The following is a 22,919-nucleotide window of genomic DNA, read 5'->3' as shown; positions in this document are numbered from 1 at the left end:
TAAATTTAAATTTTTAATTTTATTTTTTGTTTTTATTGATGATGCTGCTGTAACGTGTGAATTTCCCAGTCTGGGATCAATAAAGTATACCTATCTATCTATTTATCTATCTATCCTATAATCTCACTGTAATATTCCTATAGTCACTTTTTAATGTATTTGCATGATTTAATTGTGAGTTGTTGCTCATCTGCCGTGATATTACTACGATAATCCCACTTTCCTTTCAATGTAATGTGTGCTGGTAAAGCTCTTGCTGGAACTTGTAGCTTTGCTGTGATTTTTTTTTTTTTTTTTTTTTTTTTTTTTTGCCATTCATCTAATGTAGGCCTATTACAGTTCTTTTTCGTAAGGGCTCTGCATAAACTTTATTGACTATAGGGTGACCATGACAGGACCATATGTGAGAAGCGGACTGTTTTTAATCAAGAAGTGCAAATAATTCAGATTCATGTTGGAAAAGGAAATTATAGTCGAGGATGTGACATTTCAGTAGCCTAATATTTGAGTCCTACAGGCCCCTATTAAGTGTGCTGTGTGACTCAGCCTGTGATGACACTTGAAAGAGTGACACCTACTGTTACAGAAATGATCAATAGCACACAACTAAACACTGTCAAATGTCAAATAAACAACTGATCTAAGTCCCGAAGCCTCGTGATCAAAGTTATGTCACGTTTTGCGCCATATCATCAGGCACGGGACTCAAAATGATTATTTTCCCCAAACGCAAACATTCTTGAAACAAATTGCTGGTGGCCACTGTTAAAGCAGGTCTCTATAATAATAATAATAATAATAATTATAATAATAATAATGCCCTTTAGTCTGTTTTTTTTTTTTTTTTTTTTTTTTTTTTTTTTTAACCAGGTAGAAGTTTGAGTTGCTTTCTGCACTCAACAACAGACACATGGTTCATCATCATCATCATCATCATCATCATCATCATCACTAGCTATTTTAGTGAGAGCAGTCCTCACATTATAATAGTTTTAATATTTTGCCTCAGCCAAATTAACTTCTCCTGGTCCAGTTTGATAGTGTCTCACGTTTGCAGACACACAAATCAGTTGCGTAACACTAACGCCGAAGAATCACGAGGGAAAGAGCTGCGACAAGATAGATATCCGCCACGCTGCTAAGATGGACTCACGCAAAGAGACACATGTATACGATTTATTATGAAAAGGAAAGAAAAACAAGCGTCCAAACGGATATTTATCTTTCGTTTTTCAGAAGACATGATGTTTTAAATGCGTGTCATGCCGATGTGTTGATGTAAAATACACTTTAAACAGCCCAGCTTGTGTTTGCTATGCTACTTACACCGTATCTTCTGCTTTCCAAGGAGTGAAACATCTTCTCTTAGATAAATGTTCTCTGATGAGGCTGCTGACGGTCTAACCGACAAGAAAGCCAAGTCATAATGATTTTAAAATAGCAAAAACCTTAAAAATACATAAGCTAAAATATTAATTTGAATTGAAATACCAGTATAAAATAAAACTGATGAATTTTTAAACGCGTTAAACGTATTAATTTGATTATATTGAAATTTCTCCGGATGTTTTACACAGGCACAAGTAAAAGCTACAATATCGGCGAAACGAGGAGGAGACACAGGACCCCGAAACTCCCAGTTTTGGTCAAACATTGGCAGGTTACAAAACCACATAGCAGCTACATAGAGGCAGTACATAGGTTTAAAAACCAGTGTCGAGAGGATTTTTCTGATATAATTTTGCACCAAACAACGGAGAGGAAAATGGACAGGACGGTCAGCCTTCCCAGTCAGCCCGACAAAACCACCACAGGTAAATAAACTCACCGGCTTCAGCTGACTCCTCCCGGCCCTCCGGCGCCTGCTGAACAGTTTAAAGACTTTATTATTTCTTTATTTATTTTTGTAGCTTGTTTTTAGCAAATGTCTGTTTTAAAATAGTCCAAGTGTACCCAGCTTCACTTTGGCAGCTTTTCCTAACATCTGTATTCGTGGTACTGCAGTATTACTGTCCTTTAGCTGTGTACAACCTCCATTGAAACAAGTATAAAGTCAAATATGTTTACTTTCACCCATGCATTTTTGCTCAAATTATGTTGTAGTGGAATTAATAATGTTCTTAGCTGTGTTGGAGTCCATACGGTTCACCATAATGTTGTTGGTTCAGCCTTGAAGTAGTGCAAGTCTTGGTTTCTTGATGTTTTATAGCCTCTTGTTTGTTAGGTTCGTCTTATTTAATGGTTGCATGCAGTTTAAAGAAGGGTATTCGTGGTATTATTAGTGTTACTATGATTTTATCAGCATTTGTAGGTAGCAGCAGTATTAGTAATAGTAATAGTCGTAGTCATACTCTTGGTAATAGTACTGGACTCAGTCACAGCTGTGTTGTGTATTAGTAATATTTTATTTTTGTCATGTTACAATGGTGCCCTAATATAACAATTCCAAAAATATATTCAATAAAAGATTAAAAACACATAATATACGCCATGCTGTACACTATACTACACTGTTATGCAAGCACCAGGTATGTAATAGGTGGATCTGTGTGTGTGTGTGTTGGCAGTGACTCTGGTTGAGAGCAACAGCGCCCCCAGTGGGCTGGAACTGGTCAGCTCGTACCAGACCAACAGAGTGGGAGACCCCATGGACCTGGTGGCCCTCGCATCCCAAGTCCAGAGGGTAAGGAGTGAGACTTTGGCCAGAGTTTTTTTGTTTGTTTGTTTGTTTGTTTTTTTGTTTTTTTGTTGTTGTTGTTTTTTTTTTTTAACCCCGGGTGACTGGTTCAGTTATGGACGGACAGATTTATTAGAGGGAATCATTATAAATTCAGTCTGAAGAAGGGCTGAAAATCAATATTATTATCAAAATCACAGTACAAACACACAGCACACAAAATAAAAAAGTAAATAAATAAAATCGTAGCAGCTGCAATGTTTTGATAACAGTAATTTTTTTTGTCAAAATAACATTATATTATTATACATGAAGTTTTGTGATGCTACAGAGATGCCAAGGCCTACAAATAATTTTTCAGACATAAAAAAAAAAAAAAAAAAAAAAGCAAAGAGAAAAACACATTTGTTTGTCCCAGGCCCCAGCAAAAATCACATCACCATTATTTTTTGCTTTAGTGTTTGTAAAAGAGAGTTTCTGCACCCAGGTCCACACAAGATTATTTATTCATGTATGAGTCTGAGTGCGGCAATTTTCTTTGGCTTTTTTCAGTGAAAATGAAAATTACAAAATACAAAATTGAGAATCATATTTCAGCCACAATATCTGGTGAAATAATTGTAATATGATGTTTTTTTTTTTTTTTTTTTACAGTAGATTTTTGTGTTTGCTGTTTCAATATCTTTGCCTCACTCTCTCCTTTTTTTTTTTTCCAGGGCGATGACTTTGTCAGAGCCAACGCTTGCAACAAACTGACCGTCATCGCTGACCAGATCAGATACCTACAGCAACAGGCCAGGAAGGTACGACCATCAGCTCAAACACCTCTACACATAAGCCGCTGTTATGAAAATGGCGCGGGAATCGGGATTAAACTTGTTTTCCTCCCATGTGTGTTTAATCATCAGACCACGCTTGGCAGGGTGCACAGACACGGCACTTTTGAACATTCCCAAATCAGATTTTGCTCGTGCTTTGATCCGATTAGCCGGGGCAGACTATTTCCCACAGCGGCTGAGATCATCAGATTTTGATGCGAGCGAAATCCGATTTGGGATTGTTCAGATCTGCTTAGCTCGTGCATCCTGGCAACATGGGATGATGAGGGGGCTAATTGCTGACGTGTAAAATTATCTACTGCTGCAGCTACACTACATCTTTTCAACTGAGTAAAGACATACTTTCACTACTAAAATCTGCACTCTTCTGTCGCTCTTTCCAGGTTTTGGAAGATGCCAAAATGGACGCTGACCTCCACCATGCTGCCTGTAACATTGTGAAAAAGCCAGGGAACATGTATTACCTCTACCAGAGACCGTCTGGACAGAAATACTTCTCCATCATCTCCCCTAAGGTAGGCTTTAGTTTGAATGTGTTCGGTGTTTATCACCTTTAAACGAAATCAGTGGGGCAGTGCTAAAATATTGAGCTATCCTGGCAGTTTTATCCTCCTGGAAGGACAGGAAACGTTACAAAATGATAGTCACAGTATCTGTAGCTGTTTCTCACATGCTGCTGTTACCTAACATTTCTTTTGGGGTGAGAAAATGAGAGGAACCACAGGCTCACCTAGCACCTACAAGCACATCATGTTTGCATAATGTGACAATGAGTGGAAGGCGTTTGGTGTTCAAAGTCTGAACGTCACTCCGGGGGAGGGGGCTGATAGCACCCAGAGGCGGTTTGGGTCGGATCTGTCTGGTAACACAGGTTTTGCTGCCTGCGTGCTCGAAGTACACACGTGGTTCCCAGTGGGTCTGGAGTCTCTGGAATGTCAGTGAATTTTGAGGCGTATTCCTGACAGGAAAAGTCTGCAATGAGTTAATTCTGCGAGAAAAGTTGGGGAATGTTACACGGCCTTACAGAAATATATCAGAATATATTTTATTCACACGTGTTTTGCATTAGATGGTAGTTTTCAGCTGCAGTTTGTTTACAGCTGTAGAAATTTTATGCGCTGGAAAACAAAATAAACAAACCAAGAATCACTGACATTTAAGGTCATGGAAGAAAGCCGACTTAGTTACGGAAAAACGGTGGAATTTTGCATCGGAGCCACAGTGGGAAGCCAGTACATAATCCTGGTGTGAGCACGTACACACAGCAGAGCACTGCATGGGTTTGTAAACAGAGAAACTAATTCAGCTGATTTACTGAGGGGGATTTCTGTGTGAGAAGAGCGAGTGCCAAACATCTCAAACCACAGATTTTAAAACATTTGGCTTTCTAGCCTCATTGTTGTGCTGTTTTTTTTTTCTTCTTTTGTATAGGAATGGGGCCCAAGCTGTCCTCACCCGTTTATTGGAGCATACAAACTTCAGCACGACATGTCCTGGACCCCCATCGATCAGGTGGAGAAGAGGGACTCAGAGATCGCCATCATGGACAAACTTCTCAGCCAGCAGACCGCCCTGCCATCTTGTGCAGAGCCCAACTTCGAGGGCATTGCCAAGTAAAAGACTGGAGCAGCTGGACTGGACTTTTTTTTTTTTTTTTTTTTTTTAAAAAAGGCCACATGGAGCACGAGGACATTATCTATAGTCTTAACTTGAACTGTGAAAAGCCCGCACAGCGCTTGGAGCTGCTGCTATCTAAGCATCATTTACAGAATGACTTAGTGGCGTCTGTACTCTGCCTTAACAGCACATAGTGATTACTTCAGGTTTTCTCCCCTTACGTTAAACCACCAAAATGGACAATTTTCTTTGCCGACACCTAAACATCAAAAGATTGAATAGGTCACTTCGCACAGGCATGAAGATGGGCATTTCACCAAAAACATTTTTAAAATCACAAAAGCTCATATTCCCTTCACAGCTACCTAACTGTTTTGGGTTGTGCAGGAAAAAGTGGTGAAAAGAAAATGTTACACACCATAAATGTTACACATTTTTAATTCTTATTTTTAAAATGTTTATTTTATCCATCATAACCATTACTTTTGTCATTGTCAAATATTGCAATACCTCATTAATGTCCACAGTGCTGAGGTTCTATTTCCTAGGACCTAAATTGAGTTTTCTCAGTATATTTTTCTGACTTTTTTTTTTTTTTTTTTTTTTTTTTTTTTAATGGAGGGTAATGCAATTGCTGTATAGCCATCTGGTGATGAGCAAGGTCCTGTACAACCAATAAAGCAAATCATGCATTGTCAGTTATTTATAGGCAACAACCCAACGTTGAGTCAAATGTTGTGTCTTTATTTTCAAAGTACAAAAGATTTTATTTTTCCCATTTGTTTATTTTCCAGTCAGGGGAATCAAAGTGCAATAATAATTTCTTTCCAATCATCTTTATGTTTGTCTTCAGTGATTTTTTTTTAAAGGATAAATTACATTTTTAAGGCACAATCAGAAAATACTATGATTTTGTTAAAAGTCTACAATCTCATTAAAAACAAGCCCCTAGGATCAGTCAGATTCACTGTCAGCTGTCGACAGATTCTTGCAGTGAAGATTTGGTGATTGTCAGAAGATAAGAGTTAATGTACGGCAAAAGCTGCCAGTTGTCTGTGGCGACGTTGAACTGCACGGCATCCTCCTCTGACCGGATCTTCAGCAGGATGTGAGAGTGCGGCGGGAGGAAGAACAGCACTTTATACTCCTCCTTATCGGACTGATCTGATATTCGGTACGGGAGGAAATGTTCTTCCACCAAGGCAACCAGAGCCTCCTCGCTGAGCTGGCCACAGAACAGGCTGGTGGCACAGTCTGTCAGATCCTCCGCCTCACATTCCCCAGAGCAGATTTCGCCCCACAAGCCCTCAAACACCATCAGTTTGCCTTCTGCTCCCCATTCTGGGGGAGCGGACAGGGGTATGAAGGCCTGCTGAAAAGCCACATGGATGTCTGGCAGGACGGTGTGCCAGGAGAGCCCGTCCTGGCTGGTGAAGATGGCGCTGGCGTGCAGGGTGGTTGGGTAAGGCTGCTTGGGCTTCAGGCTCAGCCTCACCACCGGCGCTGCCCGCTCTCTGAACAGACACGGGACGCTGATGTCGCTCAGCTCCTCGTAGTGGTCGTCAGTGAGGTCAAAGTGCAGCCGGATGCTGAAGAGCTGATCGAACTGGGAGTCGTGAGGCTCAGCGTGGGTCAGCTGGTACTCTAAGGTTATTTCTGAGGCGAAACCGGGGTGCTGAAACTGAGCTTTATAGGCCTCCAACACCGCACTCTGCTCACCGGGGCAGTTCTCCATCGGCTTTGAATTTTCGTCGATGCAAAGTTCCTTTTCTCGACCCATTTCTGTTCCCTGTTGGGGTTTATAGAGGTCTAGCTCCACCAGTTTGAACACTGGTCTGTCTGTCTGGTGGATGGACAGCACACTGGTCAGCTCCTCGCTCTCGGCCATGATGGAGGACAGTGATCGCTTCTTGACCTGCCGCCCGCCCTCCGTCGCGCCCTGCGCCAGCACCCCACACAGCTTCTCCCGCGACAGCGTGGTGAGCAGGCTGTAGTAGAGGCGGGCATGGTCTTGAATGTCGGTGTCTCCGTAGCGGCAGGAGAGGTGCTGCAGGATGTCCGCCAGGGGGATGAGGAGCGAGTCCAGGCTGGGGTGCACAAGCAGCCGCCGGCAGACCCCCAGCACGCCGTTCCCCAGGCGCCAGTCGCCGCTCACACACAGCGAGGACGAGGACGACGTGATGACGCTGAACAGGAAGTCGAGGGTCTTCTGCTGGGAGATTTCCCCCTCCTCCGCCGCTCGGGCCAGGATCTTGAGATGCCAGCGGAGGTCCTGCAAGGTGAGCTGGGCCAGCGGGGCCCCTGCGATGGCTCTCTGCAGCGCCCCAAGGAGCCCCACTGCCCAGCCCAGCTCCCCCAGCCTGTCCTGGGTCCGGTCGCACAGGTTGATCAGGTGCGGGGCAAGCCGGGTGTGGCGAAGGTAGAGGTCGCATAACTTCTCGGTCATGCCGTGAGAGTAGTGCTCCACGTGGCAGAAGTGGAAGAGGAAGAGGAAGGCGGCTCTGAAGAAGGTGACGATCATCTCCCGGCTGCCGCGGTTGTCCACGATGCGGATCAGGGAGATGATGTGGTCGTAGAGGTATGCCGTCCCCCTGCCTCCCTCTCCGTCGCCCTCCTCTCCCTCCTCCAGGTAAACCAGCGACAGCAGGTTGAGGCGAGCCAGCATGGTAGCGCTGTCATTGAACACGGTGGGCACCAGGGCCGCCGCCAGCCGGGGGGTCAGCAGCACGGGGAGGGACTCGTCGCCATCGCCGCTGCTGATGGGCCGGTTTTCAGGGAAGTGCAGGATACAGTCCATGTAGAAGAGCTTCTCGGGCGTGCTCAGGAGCGGGTGCTGGGAGAGCGCCACCAGGCGTTTGAGGATGAACACCTCGTCCTCGGAGCTGAACAGGCTGTCTGTGAACGCGGCCTTCATCAGCAGAGTCGTGTGCAGGAGGCAAACCTAAAATCAGATAAAGAAGCATTAACTTGATGCATTCACTATAAGGCTGCAACTCATAACTCTCTGCATTGTTGATTAATCTATTGATCAGCAAATGTTTCTAAATTTTATTTTATAAACGGCTAAAATGGTGATTCAGTGTTTGAAATAACACATTCTCTCAACTGACTAATTGATAAATCAACTAAGTGTTTCAGCACTGATTTACTCTTAAGAACAAGGGATCAACCGATATTGATTTTTCTGGGGCGATGAGCAAACCAATACCGATTATTAGTGATTAAGGACACTGATAACAATATTTAAGGCCTATATTCATTTGCAGTAAATTTTAAAATTGCAGTGTCAAAATTTACAGTACAAACCTTGCTTTGAATTAACAAATGCTAACAAGCAGTTCATATTAACATAAAACCAACTATTGTATTACTTTCACTTATTTCTTCATCTTTGATGAATTTTACACTTTTTCCGACACACCATGGGAACATGTGTCCATTACCACGCCATGTTGTCACAAATAAAATCTTTATTTTAAGCCTGGTTCAGTGAGATAATCTGACGAAAAATGCTGCCCTTGATGTTTTACATACTATGGATTCACATCTGCAAGCCAGCCTCAATATAAGGAATTCACAAGCAACTTTGACAGGCCAGTGAGCTTTATTGTTAAAGCTGCTCTATGCAAGAGACATGAAGACGCAGACATTTAGGCCTTGTTCAGTGACATTATATTGACTTATTTCTAGGTATTAATATAAGGGCCACATGAAATTGACAGTGTCTTGCACAGAGTTTGGCTTCACATCTCTCAATAGCAAAGAGAACGACATGTGTCAGGGCTCAGCAGGCGCCAGCAAATCTGTTTCATGCCACTAAAACCAACCTCGCTTGTGCCCAAGAGTCGCAGCAGCTGAGCTTTGAAAATGGCTGGAGAGACACCAGGCACCATCGCCACCAGCTCTATCAGTCTATGCAGCAGTGCAGCTTGGCAGAGAGGGGTGAGCAGGTAGGACTCCTCCAGGAGGGAGGAAAGGAGTGAGCGCAACTCCTTGCAGTCCGGTCCAGTTTGAAGCATCGGCACGGTTCCCATGGGGCTCGAGATGAGAGGAGACGGCAGCGGCGTGCCTTTGTTACTCACGAGGCCTGAGTCCGGGTCTGCTTCCCACGCCACGGCAGCAGCACCGCCAAGGATGGCTTTAAGCTCCTCTGCACCTGCTCCTGTCTGCTGGGCGAGCAGATACACGGCGTTTCTTAATCCCAGACTGTGTAGTCCCACAAAGGCCTGGTGAAGCCTGGAGGTCTCCTGATGCCTGAGCCCACTCAGGAGCTCCAGGCGCTGGGACAGGAGGCCGGGGCAGCAGGCCTCCAGCTCCCGCAAGCAGTCGCAAGCCGTGACCCGCAAGGAGCGCAGGGCCCCGTCGCCGTGGGGGTCACTGGTGTCCTGGGCGATCTGAAGGAGGAGCTCCAGGAAATCTTGAGATGCACGGGAGTGTGTGTTCACGCAAGAGGAGCACAGGAGCACGGAGGTGAGGGCCAGGAGGAGGTGACACCGAAACTGCAGGGCTTTAGGAGGACACTGGGCGAACACGGACATGAGCTCCAGGGCCGTCTCCTCCCCCACAGAGACGGAGGGGCACAGCAGAGTCGGATACTCGCATAGCGGGGAGAGCAGGGCGACCTGGGATGGAGAACAGAGGAGAAGCACGGACCCATCAGTGATTACAAAGCCGGACACTATTAAGGGTTTGGGTTAAACAAGACAAATGATGACGTCATTACAGCAAGTGAATAATAATAATACTTAAGCATCATCAACAGATTACTCAAGAAAGTGCAAGTGTGCATTGCTGGTTAGTCAGGTGCACAGATGGCAGAACACACACACACACACACACACACATTACAAACTGCACAACTTGCCTCGAATACTCCTCACCAAATCCCATTCAAAAAAATTAATACTGAATTTCCTGCTTAGGTAAATAAGTCGCAGAATGGCACTGAGGAATATTTCACCCCAAATCATTAAAATTACAAATCATTAGAAAGTTCGGGGTACAAATAACCCACAAAGCAGCGCTTTAATTCAATAATATATACATTTCTTGCTGTCGTTCACATTGCTCACCACTGCCTTGCACGGTGTATTTTCACGAGGGACTCGGCTCTAACAAAAAAAAAAAAAAAAAATGTTTTTAGAGGAAGTAGCGCTTTTTTGTAAATGGGATTCATGCCGATTTGCAGAGTGTCGTCTTAAAGGTTGTAACATATCTCCAGTTGCGTTCAGCCTTGTTTATTTGCTGATACATTGAGCCACAGCTCCGTTTTTGTTTTTGTTTTTTTTTTTTGTTTTGTTTTTTACCTTGACATTATAACTGGCTCGGTCGTCCCGCAGCTCCCGCAGCAGCTCGGCGAGGAAACCCTCCGGCGTCGTGCGGGAGAGGAAGTCGGACGGGCTGAGGGAGAAAGCGGCGATCCTCTCGGCCCAGTTCACCGCCATCATCAAGAGTCCAAGACCGAAACCTCCGCGATGAGCAAATTATCTCCTCGTTAACGCTTTCAGACCGGAGTCCTCACCCGGATCGACAGGGTGTCAGTCTAACATGCCGTGACATCATGGCTAAATTCACTGCACACATTAAACTGCTGTTATAACGGGAACTGCAAGAAGGTCCTCACTGTCACAGATTCACAGGCATCAACTTCCGTGTTGTGTCATGTGCTTATTTATAACAGCTGGCAGCACAATGCTATACGTGCATTAGCGCCCCCTGCTGTTCCGGAGTGTAGGTATGTATGTTCTCTCTCTCTCTCTCTCTCTCTCTCTCTCTCTCTCTCTCTCTCTCTCTCTCTCTCTCTCTCTCTCAAACACACACATCACAAAGATATGCGGTAGAAACCTGTAGATTGCAAATGCAAATAATCCCGTGGTTGCTCTCCAGATTTAGTCCAGTCATTTTATGAAAAAACCTAGGACAAATTGCAAGAGAAGCAAACTCAACTGATTTTGTATCCTCAGTTTGTCCTGAGTGAGGGAAAAAAGTCCCAAGGAATCACATTGGTGGAAGGTTTTGAAAATCACCTATTTATGACCACATATTACCAAAAAACACTGTTTTTAACACACAGGGAAAGGGGTTCAAAATTTTACTTTCAGATATCACTATAAAAATTCACAAGTTGATTATACACACAAAGACAAGAAAAAAAGTCAATTACAAGTTCTTTGAATTATTCTGTTTACACATGTATATCACACATTATCTGATTTGATATGCGCTAATAAGGAATATAAGGAATAAATGCCAGAACAGACATTTAAACAGTGAATTAAAAGGTTACTATATATATAGTAACCTTTTAATTCACTGTTGTATAGTAACCTTTTAATTCAAGGTTATTATATATATAGTAACCTTTTAATTCACTGTTTAAATGTCTCTTCTGGATTTTATTCCCTATATTCCTCATTAGCGCATATCAAATCAGATAATGTGTGATATACATGTGTAAACAGAATAATTCAAAGAACTTGTAATTGACTTTTTTTCTTGTCTTTGTGTGTGTAATCAACTTGTGAATTTTTATAGTGATATCTGAAAGTAAAATTTGGAACCCCTTTCCCCTGCGTGTTAAAAACAGTGTTTTTTGGTAATATGTGGTCATAAATAGGTGATTTTCAAAACTTTCCACCAATGGGATTTCTTGGGACTTTTTTCCCCTCATTCAGGACAAACTGAGGATACAAAATCAGTTGAGTTTGCTTCTCTTGCAATTTGTCCTAGGTTGACCCCAATTTTGGCCTAAAATTACTGGACTAATTTTTATTTTAGTCTGATCAACCAACAGGTCAACACACCCACTTCTAAACATGACTTTGAATTTACCCCCTTTGTAGACACAAACACACACCCATCACCAAGGATCTTTATCGACTTTCAGAATCAAATATATAAATAAATAAAATGAAATAAAATAAAATTAAATGAAATTAAATGAAATTAAATGAAAAACTGAAGCGCTCTGTTGTCCCATATAACCCCATAAAGGTGTGATGATTCTTATTTTCCCTCAAAGCTTTCAAAACTGACCTTAAACGCTTTGTAAAGGGGCATGTAATCCAAATATTTTGTGACTTCGCCCTCACCCCTTAAATCTCCTGCTGCCGTGTTGGTCGGACGGTATATTAGTAAGAGAGATTGGTTTGAAAACCTACTAGCAATATAAATATGTTTGAGCAGTGATAATAGATGCTGCTATTACTGCCAAAAATAAATTTTTATATTTTTTTATTTGATAGAAGAATTTACAAAGTACGTTAAAAGACGATGCAAAAGCGGAATGTCCTCAAAAGACATACAAATAAAGAAAAACACTTGCAAGAAAAGGTGATGTTGATATGTACTAAAGGTAACTTGTTGTAATAAAATAATATACGACCGCTCAAGATGAAATATACTCGTAGAGGAACATAACGCATACCTATAAGTCAAAGTATAAAACGGTGATTTAAATGACTGTATGATACTATGTAATTACCACAAAATCACTGGCGGCATACTACAGTAGCACGCTGGGGGGCGCAAAAGATCGATGTGTGCAATCTCCCTTATAATAGAAGAAGTACAAATTGACCAATCAGATGCTCTGAATGAATCACAACAAGGAAATACTTTTTAAGGCGCCAATTTTGTATCGTCCTCGGGATATTAGTTATTTTTGTTTTGCTTTGCTTTGTTTTTGTTTCGAATAGGAGTAATTTTTATCGCTGCTCTTGTCGTCGCTAAATCGCCAAAATGACAGAAAACACGTTCCCGGTGTACAAAGTGGACGCGATAGTGAACTTTTACCGAACCGAAGTGCTCACAGGTCAAGAGGCAAAACATTTCACCAAGAGCGACTTGACTCCGACGCCAAAGGTGAAGTTAATGCTGAAGCTAATGATTTCTGTTTCTGTTTGGTTGTTTTATAATAGCATGGGCTTTAATATCAGAGTTATCATCAGTGACTGACATTAATCCCGACAGGACGCCGTCTCCCATGTGAGGAGAACAGTTAATCAGCGTTACGCCCAGGGGTCTGACAATTTAGTGTTGATTTGATCATTTGACCAAAATTTAGAAGCTTTTAGGATTTGATAAGACCCTCCTCTTTAATTCGGCGTACATTTTATCTACCATAAAGCACTTTTAATACATTTTCTGCGTGTAAAATTAGCCACAGTGTCATCGTTTTCCACCAAAGTGCCATTACGCAGCTGGAGTTAGCGCTCCAGCGTCTGGAGGCAGTCATCATCTCTGTCTGGTCACTTCTGCACAATCCAGTGGAGCTCAATCAGTCTTTATTTTGTATGTTTCATCTTTTTTTTTTTTCTCTCCCACTTCCAGCCAGAGTCAGTCCAAAGGTTATACATGAGGATACTGCATCTCCTGTACCGCTTCAGACCCGAGTGCCACTCCATGGTAAGTTGATGATGGTAAAAGGTAGGTAGGTAGGTAGATACTTTATTCATCCCGCAGGAAATTCACATTTTCTTCAGCAGTATCCACAGATTACAGATTAAATAAATAAAAAAATAGAAATAAAGAATAAGATCTAAGTATAACAGAATAAGAATAACCTAACAACAGAATAACCTAAGTACAACCCAGTGTGCAAAAAGCAATGTGCAACAAAAAAAACAACAACAGAAAAAACCGTGTGCATGGGTGTATAAAATGTGCATAGAGGTAGGTCAATGTGCAAATTTAGAAGAAATATACAGTATACACATGATAAATAGCAGTAAGCAATATAGACACTATGAACAAGGATTATAAAAAGATAGGAATATGAACAATTTCAACAGAAGTATTAACAGTTAAACAGAAGTAATAACAGTTAAACAGCAGTGGAAAATAACCTAACCTGAGGAACACACGCTCCGACCGAGGTTCAGAGTCAGTGTGAAACCATGAGACCAAGACCGTCGACAGAACCTGACGCCCGATGTTCAACATTTCCCACCATGCCTGGCAGAACATACTTGAGACTTTGACTTTGATATGGCCTCCCTCCTTATTTTAGTATATATTCAACCCAATAAAGGCTGAGTATGCAGTTTCAAATGGGAGGGCACACCACTTTGTTTACTGGTGTTGAGGTTTAGGATAAAACCACTCTGGTTCATGTTAAGACTCATAGAAATACTGAACACTTTACAAAGCCTGCCATGGATCTAATGTTTCGATGTCAAATGTTCACATAAACATAAAAAAAAATTAGTGACATGCTCTTGTATTTTAGGTTATGATGAGGTAAAAGAGTTGTCCTGAACTCCTCAAGCATTTCAAAGTTTTATTCTTTTGAGAATTGAGTGGCATTCATTGTTCTTTACTACATCATAACAAGCAGGTTTGCCTTTCCCTTTGAAACTGCATAGTCTCCTTTTGAGTGACGCTTCAATCTTCAAAACAAGATTTCATATTACCACCTAGCAAACTTGCCAAATATGGCTTGTTTGTCATTCATTACACTGTCATCCCCACCTTCCCTCATTTATATGATGAGTGCTTTGACTGTAAATGAAACATATAGCGTTTTGTTTTGGTGAGTATTTCATTTCCTTATCAATTTCCAACAGGTTCCGCTCATGGAAAACATCCAGTATCCTGCATTTCATGAGTGGCCGACTGCTATTATGAGTGTTTACCTGCGCATGTGAGTTTCTCTGCTTTACCTTTATAGATATAATATCAACCTGTGCTGAAATAATTAGTGGGGTAATTGATTAGTCAACTGACAAAGAAAAAATAACAGTTATAAACTTGATAATTGATAAATTATTTTAGTCATTTAAAAATGTCAGACATTTGCTGGCTACAGTTTCACTAAGATTACTAAATTGCTAAGATTTCTTTACCTTTCACCTTTGATATTATAAAATTAATACTTTTGCTTTTGTGACTGCTGGTCAGAGTACCTTGAGCTCTGGGAAAGTTTGTTCAGTATATGTCATTATGTTTTACACTTTAGAGACTAAATATTAATCATTTATTCATTCACTGATTTTCTAAACTGCTTATCCTGGTAAAAGTTGTGGGGGGTGTTAGAGCCTATCCCAGCATTCATTGGGTGGAAGGCGGGGAAATATTAATCAGTGAATAAAAAAATCCCCAAAACAATAGATTAATGCACAATGAACAAAGTCGTTGAATCACTGACAAGAATCATTTGTAGAACTAAATATTTGATACTTCTATTAAATATTAATGGGTTACATTATTGATCTTTGGAGAAGTCTTCTTTTCTCTTGCCCTGCTCCACATGGAGGTCAGATACATGGAGGTCAGCTCAGATACAGAGCAGGAACCCTGGGGCTGATAGGGAATAGGCAGTGTCTTGCTGAAGGGAACTTGGGTAATTTGGTGCTTGCTGAAGTGAGGGTTTGAACCCGGGTCATCTGGTTGTATGATTACACCATCCTGCTGTTTAACAGGGGTCCAAATATACTCAAATGAAGAGTAGACTGTGCATGCTCATTGTTTCTCAGTTCATTTTTAGAGGCTACAGTGATGGAAGTGGGTTTCAGTAAGACTGATATGTATTTGTCCTTACTATTACCTGGTCCTATTTAACAGAATGATTGTGTATGATTTTTTTTTTTTTCCAGGCAGCAGTTTTTGCCTATGTGCTGTGTTTATGACTTCTCACTCAATGACCTTCTGGCTCCAAGTAAGTATTTTCTGCTCAGGGTTTTGTTAAAAGTATTACACTAATTTCAAAGGATAATCCATATTTCAACATCTGGCAGCTGGTCCTCAGGATTTTAAGATCCTTGGTACCAAGCCACATTTCAGGTGTAGAGCTGCTTTCAATCATTAAAACACTTTATTGAAGACCACACACACACACTTTCCTCCTGTATAACTCTTTAGGGCTCAGGAATTGTTCTTGTTTAAAGCCTCAAGTCCTTGCTTGTCTGTCTTGCTGTTTCTTTTCAGAAGCGAAGAAAACTATTGTTATTCTAAGTGGAATCATGAACTTTCTGCACTTCAGGAAGCAGAGGATGGAGATGACCTTGGAGCAGCAGGCCAGATTTGTATGTCATATTGTCCCACATCGGCATGTGGGGGGTTAGAAAAAACATCAAATCAAAGCAGTGACCATAGCAAATTAACTGACACAATTTACCTTGGTGGCGCAATCTGGAGAAATGTCCTCACTGCACATTTTGTCAATGTTTAATTTTATGCTAAGACATTTTTACATTGAGCACTATCTTGACCTGTCAACTACAGGCTCGATTTTCTGTTTGCTTTTATTCTCACTGCTGTTATGATGATTTATATATGGCCATGTTGACCCCAAATCAATACTTTGTTCTTATTTTTGACATATTTTTTATTTGACTCAACATGGTGAAAGACTTGCAACTTAAAATGCAGCAGATGATGCGTGACCTATTCAAACAAACATTATACGTCCCGGTCTCTGGTGTAGCAACATGGGAATCAAGCCTATCATCACAGGGATTAAAGACTGACAGAAAAGAAGAGAAAAAAAAAAAAACATGGCATGCTGAAGAAAAGTCAAGTATTGTGGTAATACGACCAACTTGTAGCCCGTGTTGCTCCTATCAGGTTCAGATTACTCAGGAAAAACACCACACGCTTTTTGTTTTGCTGGTCAGTTTTGACCTTTCGTCCTGCAATAAATGTTAAAAGCTCAAAGTAATTCTGAATGATGTGTTTATGATAATTGCCTTTGGAAGTATGATTCAGCAGTTTCCCATTGTTCTTTTTTTTTTTTTTTTTTTTTTTTTTTTCCTCAGGAAAATCACACAATATTGTAAAATCACGTCATGGTTCTTATAGAATAGCGGTAATTACAAAATCACAGTACACATTGAATCCCAAGTATTTTTTGCTGCAGTTTGTAGTGAAACCAGCATCTTGTCTCAAGTGTGAGCCATGTGTATTTGCAGCTGTGTGTATTTAACAGTTTCTCTTTTTTCAGAGGTCAGATATGGACAATTTCCAGACTTACACCAAGGGAATAAAAGAAGCAGAGAAAAAGATTGAAATGTTGACGTAAGTGTTGCATTAAATATATGAGACAGTTTCCTATTTTAATCCTCTGCTGTAAAGTGAGTTTTAATGAGGTATTTGTAAGATACATAAAAGAGAGACTTGTACATTAAGATGCGTGTTGACTTTTCTCCCTCTGTGTTCAGGACAATCCCTCCGGAGCAGCAGGCTGAGGCCAAGGAGCTGGCAGCCGCCATCTCCGAACTCCAGGCTGCCACTGCGCACCAATACCAGGAAGCAGTAGGTGTTCATAAAACACCACTTTATCGTCACACACAATCCTGTTCTCATGCCATTGCCAGTCATGCTGAAACACATTCCCTTACAGAATGGAATAAGTGATGCCAATGCAGAGCGGAGAGCCAAAATTGCAGAGAAGACACAGAAACTGGTATGTGTTGGTGCAGCAGAAAATTTAACAGATTTTTATCTCTTTGTATGCATCACTGTGTTGGACTTTGCTCTACTGTGGAGACTAAAAATACTTGTCGTCTTAATTTATTAAACAGTAAGTAGGTTAGTACTCATATCATTGCACGTGTGCTCCAGGCTCAGCTGAAGGTGGACGTCAGCACCCTGAAGGAAGACATCAGTAAGCTCAAGTCTCAGATCGTGGAGTCTCCAGAGGAGCTGACCAGCCAGATGGAGAAGATGAGGGAGAACGTGAAGAACATCAAGAGCTCCATTGTGAGTAGAAAATGAAACGCCTGTGGCCCCCTAAGCCAGCATTTTCATTTAGGATGAGACAAATATATTGGGCCCAAATGGCGGTTTTATTAAAAATCAGATCATCCAGTCAGTCTTATCCACTTTTGACAATTTATTGTGGAATTAATCAATACTTGGTTGTCAGTTGGAAACCTTGAACCTGAATTGCTTCTATTGCAACATTTTTAACAGTCATACATATCATATAGGCTCTGCTAGAAATACTGTATACTTGAAAGTTTTTGTAAGTTTGTAGCACAAAAATGGTCAGCTTAAACAGAAAATAAAAACGACAAACACATTCAGTCTAAATATACTGTATTGGTCTTGAAAAACCCATGTTGGTCAGGTTCTGTTTTGAATGTTATTTGTAACTGGGTGTATTTGCTGTGCCAGGAACGCGCTGATGAGTACATAGTGGAGCTGCAGAACACGATGCAGAGTGTGAGCCAGGGCGAAGCCGAGATCCAGCTGATGCACAACCTGCTGCTGGAGCTGCAGACCGGCATGAACAACACCAAGCAGCGACAGGAGGAGGTACGACCCGCACACAAACGCTTGCATCCAGCTCGGAACAATAAAAAGAAAACATATTATTATTAAGTACAAAACATTAGCAAAAACCTAAATTAAATGGGTTAAATTAACAGCTAACAATAGATCAAGAGACAAAAGAAGACATTTGAGGATGTCACCTCGGACTGTGGGAAATTGTGACAAACTTTTTTCATCATTTTCTGACATTTTATGGACCAAACAACTAATCAATAAATTGAAAAAAATAGTCAGATGAAATGATAGCACAGTATTTAGTTGCAGCTCTTCATTCAGACCATATTATAAATAAATGAGTGATAATGACCAACACACACATCAAATCATGCCCAATTTGGTCAATTTATCTCACAAAGCAGTTTGGAAGTGGAAGATAATTTCAAATGGAAAGACTGAATGAGTAATAATTATAGAAGATTACCAGACTATTATACTTTACAGTGGTCTATAATTTGTCAACTTCATTAGCCACCATGTGTTTAATAACTCCTAATAGTGAAACTGTGTTCATTGTATTTATTTTGTGTAATATAAATGAATGAACAATTGATATTTGAAATGATTTCAGTTCTTTAGCTTTTATTTTTATTCTTTTATTTTATTTTATTCTTTCTTTTATTTGTGTTTATATGGATCATAAATAAAGTTGAAATGAATGAATTTAGCGAGTCAAAATACTAGTACACAGAAAATTGTAATTAAAGTTCTGGTATCAGGTATGTATGTATAAGATAGTAATCAGGAGGAAGGGTGAGGCTTTACATAAGTAACAGGAACTCAAATATTCAAATATTTATTAGCCGTGGACCAATATATTGGCAAACTCAGTATCAGCTGATATTGGCTTAGTATCAGTTCAATACTTTTGCTGTCGATTTGGCTGATTGTGAAACGGGCATTTAATTATCTGTGGACAGGTTGCTCTGAAAATCTTAAGGTGTTTTGCATCTGCATTATTTGACATTTCTTAAAGTCAGTATTGCCTGTTATGGGTGAGAAGATACTGATATCGGCCTTAAAGATAACATATCGGTGGATTCCTAGTATATAAAAAAATATATATATATATATATTGTCCAAACACAAACAAGATGTAGTCCAGAACAGACTTTAAATTACTTTGAGCTGGACAATATGTTCTGCAGTACCAGAAAAACGTAAACTTTTTTTCAATTTGTGTATCAGTTCACTGGCATAACAGTGAGATCAGGAGGTATGCTTTACAGATGTGAAGCCAGTGCATCATAATGCGGTGAACACAGAACACACTGTGCTTGAGGAGGAGAATGAGGAGGTGATACTGATGTGGCTTGACACGAAAGGTGAGCACACTGAGATGGAGAAGTGAGCAGCTCATAATTATCCCCAGCGGGGGGGGCGTGATGATGATTGGATCGGATGTAACTAATTCCTCCTGCCGGTGGAGAAGAAACAGGTTTAGAGAGCCGTGTGTAATCGAGAGCGCTGCTGAAGGGAAACGGAAGGTAGATTAGCAGAATTAGAGTTTGTCTTTTATCCAATAATACTGAAAGTTCTCCTCTAATTCAGAATCTGCTAATAGCTTGATAGTATGAAGAATCACTCCACCTTTAATAACAGCAGCAGGGTAAAAAAAAAAAAAAAAAAAAAAAAAAGAGGTGTAATGCTTCTTGTGCTATGGACTGCAGAGGAATAAGAAGGATCAGTTCTTATAGACAAGAAGGTTTTTTTTTTTTTTGGAGCTCATACACTTTTAGAACTATTATTTTACTGCAGTTTCCTCATTTTAATTTGTCTGAATGGATGTACAGGAAGAAATATTCTACTGCTAAGTTTCACAAGGGTTCGTAATTAACACCTGAGCACCAAAATGTGTCTATCATGGATAAGTCAGTAAGGGCCGCCTGTCACTCTTTCCACTTACTTTTTGAGAGAACAATTGAATGTCTCGATTAGTCTGCCTCTCCTCAAACTTTGTCCTTGTTGACTGCCATACTTTTCTCTCTGACTGTGACTCAATCAAATCCAAGCAAAACTTTGGCTCTGTATCAGACAGTTTCCTGGGTGGCTACCTCAGTCTGAAACATTCAGGTCTGTTTTCTTGGCATTGGTGGGCAAGGTTTAATTTCACACACAGGCACAGTCTCTGACTCTGTACACTAAGTTACACTCAAAATAGGTAGGCGGGAACATTCCCATGAAAAATAGATGTTTATTTTGGCCAGTAAAACCTATTCATGGCAGGCTTTATTTTGTTTGTTTAGTAACCTGTGGCAAGTGAGCCAAAAAGTTCATTGCAAGCACTCGGTTTCACTTTGACCATCATTTTTCTATTTAAGCTGTAATGCAACTCAATACAAAACAACAAAACAAAAACTCTTAATCTTATGAAACAAGGGTCATTGGCCTAATGCATGTAAGTTTGGGGGTCTGTGACATGGAAACATGAAATGCTCCCTGTTTTGGAGCATTTTGTTATATGTTGAAATGATATCACATGTGTTTTGATGTCTGTGTGTGTGTGTGTGTAGGTCCAAGAGCTGGCAGCTGTGTATGAGAAGAAGCAGAAGGAGATGAAGAACCTGGGCACTGAGGAAAACCAGTTAAGGAGGGCTCTGGGCATGAAGCTGGACAAGGAATCCAAACAGCAGATCCGCAGACAGAAGAAGAAAGACATGAAGGACCAGCATGTTCAGGATGTGTTGAGGTATTACCTCACGGACATGATATAAACTATGCTCTCCTCTGTTTCAAGCTGATGAAACATCCTCCTAAAAAGTTGCACAGCATTCCCGCTGGTCACAGAATTTCTGGAATTTCATGGAATTGTGAGAAGGTGTATTCCAGAGAGTCAGGGAATATCAGTTTTACAAATGGGTCATTTTTGCAGGAATTTACCAGATTGTGTTTTCTAATTTATTTCACACATTATTTGTGTACTTTACACATTGGTGGCTGCAACTGGCAATGAGAAGTACCATTGCTGCATCCTATACTAGATGGTGAAACACAAAATAACACGCAGTTCTGTGACATTTGGTCTTATTCATTTGATCTGGAGCTGTTTTTATTTAAAATTGTCACAGTTTTGCCGTGCTATATCTGTGTGTTTTTTAAATTCGACAGAGCTTTTGCCTCAACGTGTTGCTGTTTTTTTTTTTTTTTTTTTTTTTCGAATGTGTATGTAATTTTGACATCCAAACGCTCTATCCGATACTGGACATGTTGTTTGGGTTTGGCTCTGGGTCGTGTCAGCGCTGAGATGAACCCTTTCTGTAACTTCCCAATGCCCATGACTGCTTAAGGAGGCGCATAGCTTGAGGTTTTCACTGGGCTGTGTAAGCTACAAATGTTACAGACTGTCCGGAGGTCAGATGACAGACAAAGTAGCAAAATTCAACATAAAACAGCTGTTGCCCAAAGTGGAGACTTTTGAGTCTGGCAGCTTTCTCCCACCGGAGCTAATGAGTTAATGATTTATATGGCTCATCAATATATCTTAATAAAACTTTGTAATTATCTTCTCAAATAGGTATAAATGAACATTACTGAACTTGTAACCATGACCATTGAAAACAAAGTTACAAAAATAGCATGTTCACAGCCTGTCTTGCTTTTTACGAAACAAAACCAAAGGGACAAGAGAGAATCTAAGCCCTCATGATGAGGCCAGCTTTCCCTAGACAGAGTGCTGCTCAGAGCAGTGACTTCCTCTGGGTACCCAACAACAGTCTCACTGTAGCAAATAGGGCAACGGGTCACTGCAGCCCCACCTCATGGTTAAGGCTGATAAAACAGGTGTTTTTTGTTGTTTTTTTAAACTTTATAATCAAATCCTGTGCAGCTTTAACAAACTCGAGAAAAAAATATATTTTTCCTCCTGAAAGTACTCGGAGATATATATTTATGGAAAGTCATGTAAAAGTCAAGGCGATATTCTTACTGTGCAGCTCTGACTCGTCTGTCCCTCAGGCAGTGTGACCAAGTCCATCATAAGCGTGAAGAGATGGCCGACCAAATCCAGGAGATCTCCAGGGAGACGCAGCAGCTGAAGGCCAACATGCAGAGCCTGAGGGACGTGTGCAGCAAGGAGACCAAGAACGCACAGGTACAGGCACATCGTAGCGCACATAGCCCTGATTTGTTATCACTTTGCTCTTTGCCGGAGACTAACCATGTGACTTCACTGTGTCCAGGATCTGTACGACAGCGTGTTATCCTCGCTGGATGAGTTGCACAAGAGGATCGAGATGCACATTGTGGACCTGAACCAAGATATCAGCAAGATGTCTGCTAACTTTTAGATGACTCTTCTTTTTTTTCACCTTTCTGGCCAAACTTATATATTCCTGTTGTGTTTTTTACTGTTCTGTTCTAAAGTTTTTATCTGTTAAACTATTCTAACACTTTTGCCTCGTCAGATGTTAATTATTGGCTAAAATGTAGTGAAAGTGCATGTACATGTCAATAAAAAAATGAAAGAAACTGTTGCATTCTTTTCGTCGACATAAAGATTCACAGCTATCAAGAAT

The 22,919-nt window shown here is 40.9% G+C and overlaps 3 protein-coding genes across 3 annotated transcripts; 2 read left to right on the top strand and 1 right to left on the bottom strand.

Annotated features, from left to right (window-relative positions):
- Positions 1 to 1,619: 1,619 nt before the first annotated feature.
- Positions 1,620 to 5,177, top strand: c5h1orf50 (chromosome 5 C1orf50 homolog). Its single transcript, XM_030052171.1, has 5 exons — positions 1,620 to 1,814; positions 2,568 to 2,683; positions 3,394 to 3,480; positions 3,900 to 4,031; positions 4,948 to 5,177. Exons 1-5 carry the CDS (start codon positions 1,766 to 1,768, stop codon positions 5,131 to 5,133), a joined length of 570 nt encoding a protein of 189 aa, XP_029908031.1. The 5' UTR covers positions 1,620 to 1,765; the 3' UTR covers positions 5,134 to 5,177.
- Positions 5,178 to 5,717: 540 nt separating this feature from the next.
- ap5b1 (adaptor related protein complex 5 subunit beta 1) lies at positions 5,718 to 10,803 on the bottom strand. Its single transcript, XM_030052170.1, has 3 exons — positions 10,440 to 10,803; positions 8,961 to 9,755; positions 5,718 to 8,074 (listed from the first exon to the last, which is right to left on the bottom strand). The coding sequence occupies exons 1-3, from the start codon at positions 10,578 to 10,580 to the stop codon at positions 6,104 to 6,106; spliced, it is 2,907 nt and encodes a 968-aa protein (XP_029908030.1). The 5' UTR covers positions 10,581 to 10,803; the 3' UTR covers positions 5,718 to 6,103.
- Positions 10,804 to 12,728: 1,925 nt separating this feature from the next.
- Positions 12,729 to 22,872, top strand: nuf2 (UF2 component of NDC80 kinetochore complex). Its single transcript, XM_030051917.1, has 13 exons — positions 12,729 to 12,996; positions 13,465 to 13,539; positions 14,700 to 14,776; positions 15,729 to 15,790; positions 16,060 to 16,157; positions 17,075 to 17,148; positions 17,292 to 17,385; positions 17,474 to 17,536; positions 17,695 to 17,832; positions 18,250 to 18,390; positions 20,919 to 21,094; positions 22,360 to 22,495; positions 22,584 to 22,872. Exons 1-13 carry the CDS (start codon positions 12,874 to 12,876, stop codon positions 22,689 to 22,691), a joined length of 1,365 nt encoding a protein of 454 aa, XP_029907777.1. The 5' UTR covers positions 12,729 to 12,873; the 3' UTR covers positions 22,692 to 22,872.
- Positions 22,873 to 22,919: the final 47 nt, after the last annotated feature.

Source organism: Myripristis murdjan, chromosome 5 (genome assembly GCF_902150065.1).
Source record: "Myripristis murdjan chromosome 5, fMyrMur1.1, whole genome shotgun sequence".
NCBI classification, from domain to species: Eukaryota; Metazoa; Chordata; class Actinopteri; order Holocentriformes; family Holocentridae; genus Myripristis; species Myripristis murdjan.
Note: the sequence above shows the minus strand (reverse complement) of the source record. Positions and strands in the feature narration are given on the sequence as shown.

Excerpts from the sequence above, each read along its gene's own strand:
- c5h1orf50 (XM_030052171.1), top strand. The coding sequence starts at position 1,766 with ATGGACAGGACGGTCAGCCTTCCCAGTCAGCCCGACAAAACCACCACA. Across the intron at positions 1,815-2,567 it reads GCCCGACAAAACCACCACAG|TGACTCTGGTTGAGAGCAAC; the intron begins GTAAATAAACTC and ends GTGTGTTGGCAG. Across the intron at positions 3,481-3,899 it reads TACAGCAACAGGCCAGGAAG|GTTTTGGAAGATGCCAAAAT; the intron begins GTACGACCATCA and ends CGCTCTTTCCAG.
- ap5b1 (XM_030052170.1), bottom strand. The coding sequence starts at position 10,580 with ATGATGGCGGTGAACTGGGCCGAGAGGATCGCCGCTTTCTCCCTCAGC. Across the intron at positions 9,756-10,439 it reads GAGCCAGTTATAATGTCAAG|GTCGCCCTGCTCTCCCCGCT; the intron begins GTAAAAAACAAA and ends TCTCCATCCCAG. Across the intron at positions 8,075-8,960 it reads GACTCTTGGGCACAAGCGAG|GTTTGCCTCCTGCACACGAC; the intron begins GTTGGTTTTAGT and ends ATCTGATTTTAG.
- nuf2 (XM_030051917.1), top strand. The coding sequence starts at position 12,874 with ATGACAGAAAACACGTTCCCGGTGTACAAAGTGGACGCGATAGTGAAC. Across the intron at positions 13,540-14,699 it reads GACCCGAGTGCCACTCCATG|GTTCCGCTCATGGAAAACAT; the intron begins GTAAGTTGATGA and ends AATTTCCAACAG. Across the intron at positions 17,386-17,473 it reads CGCACCAATACCAGGAAGCA|AATGGAATAAGTGATGCCAA; the intron begins GTAGGTGTTCAT and ends ATTCCCTTACAG.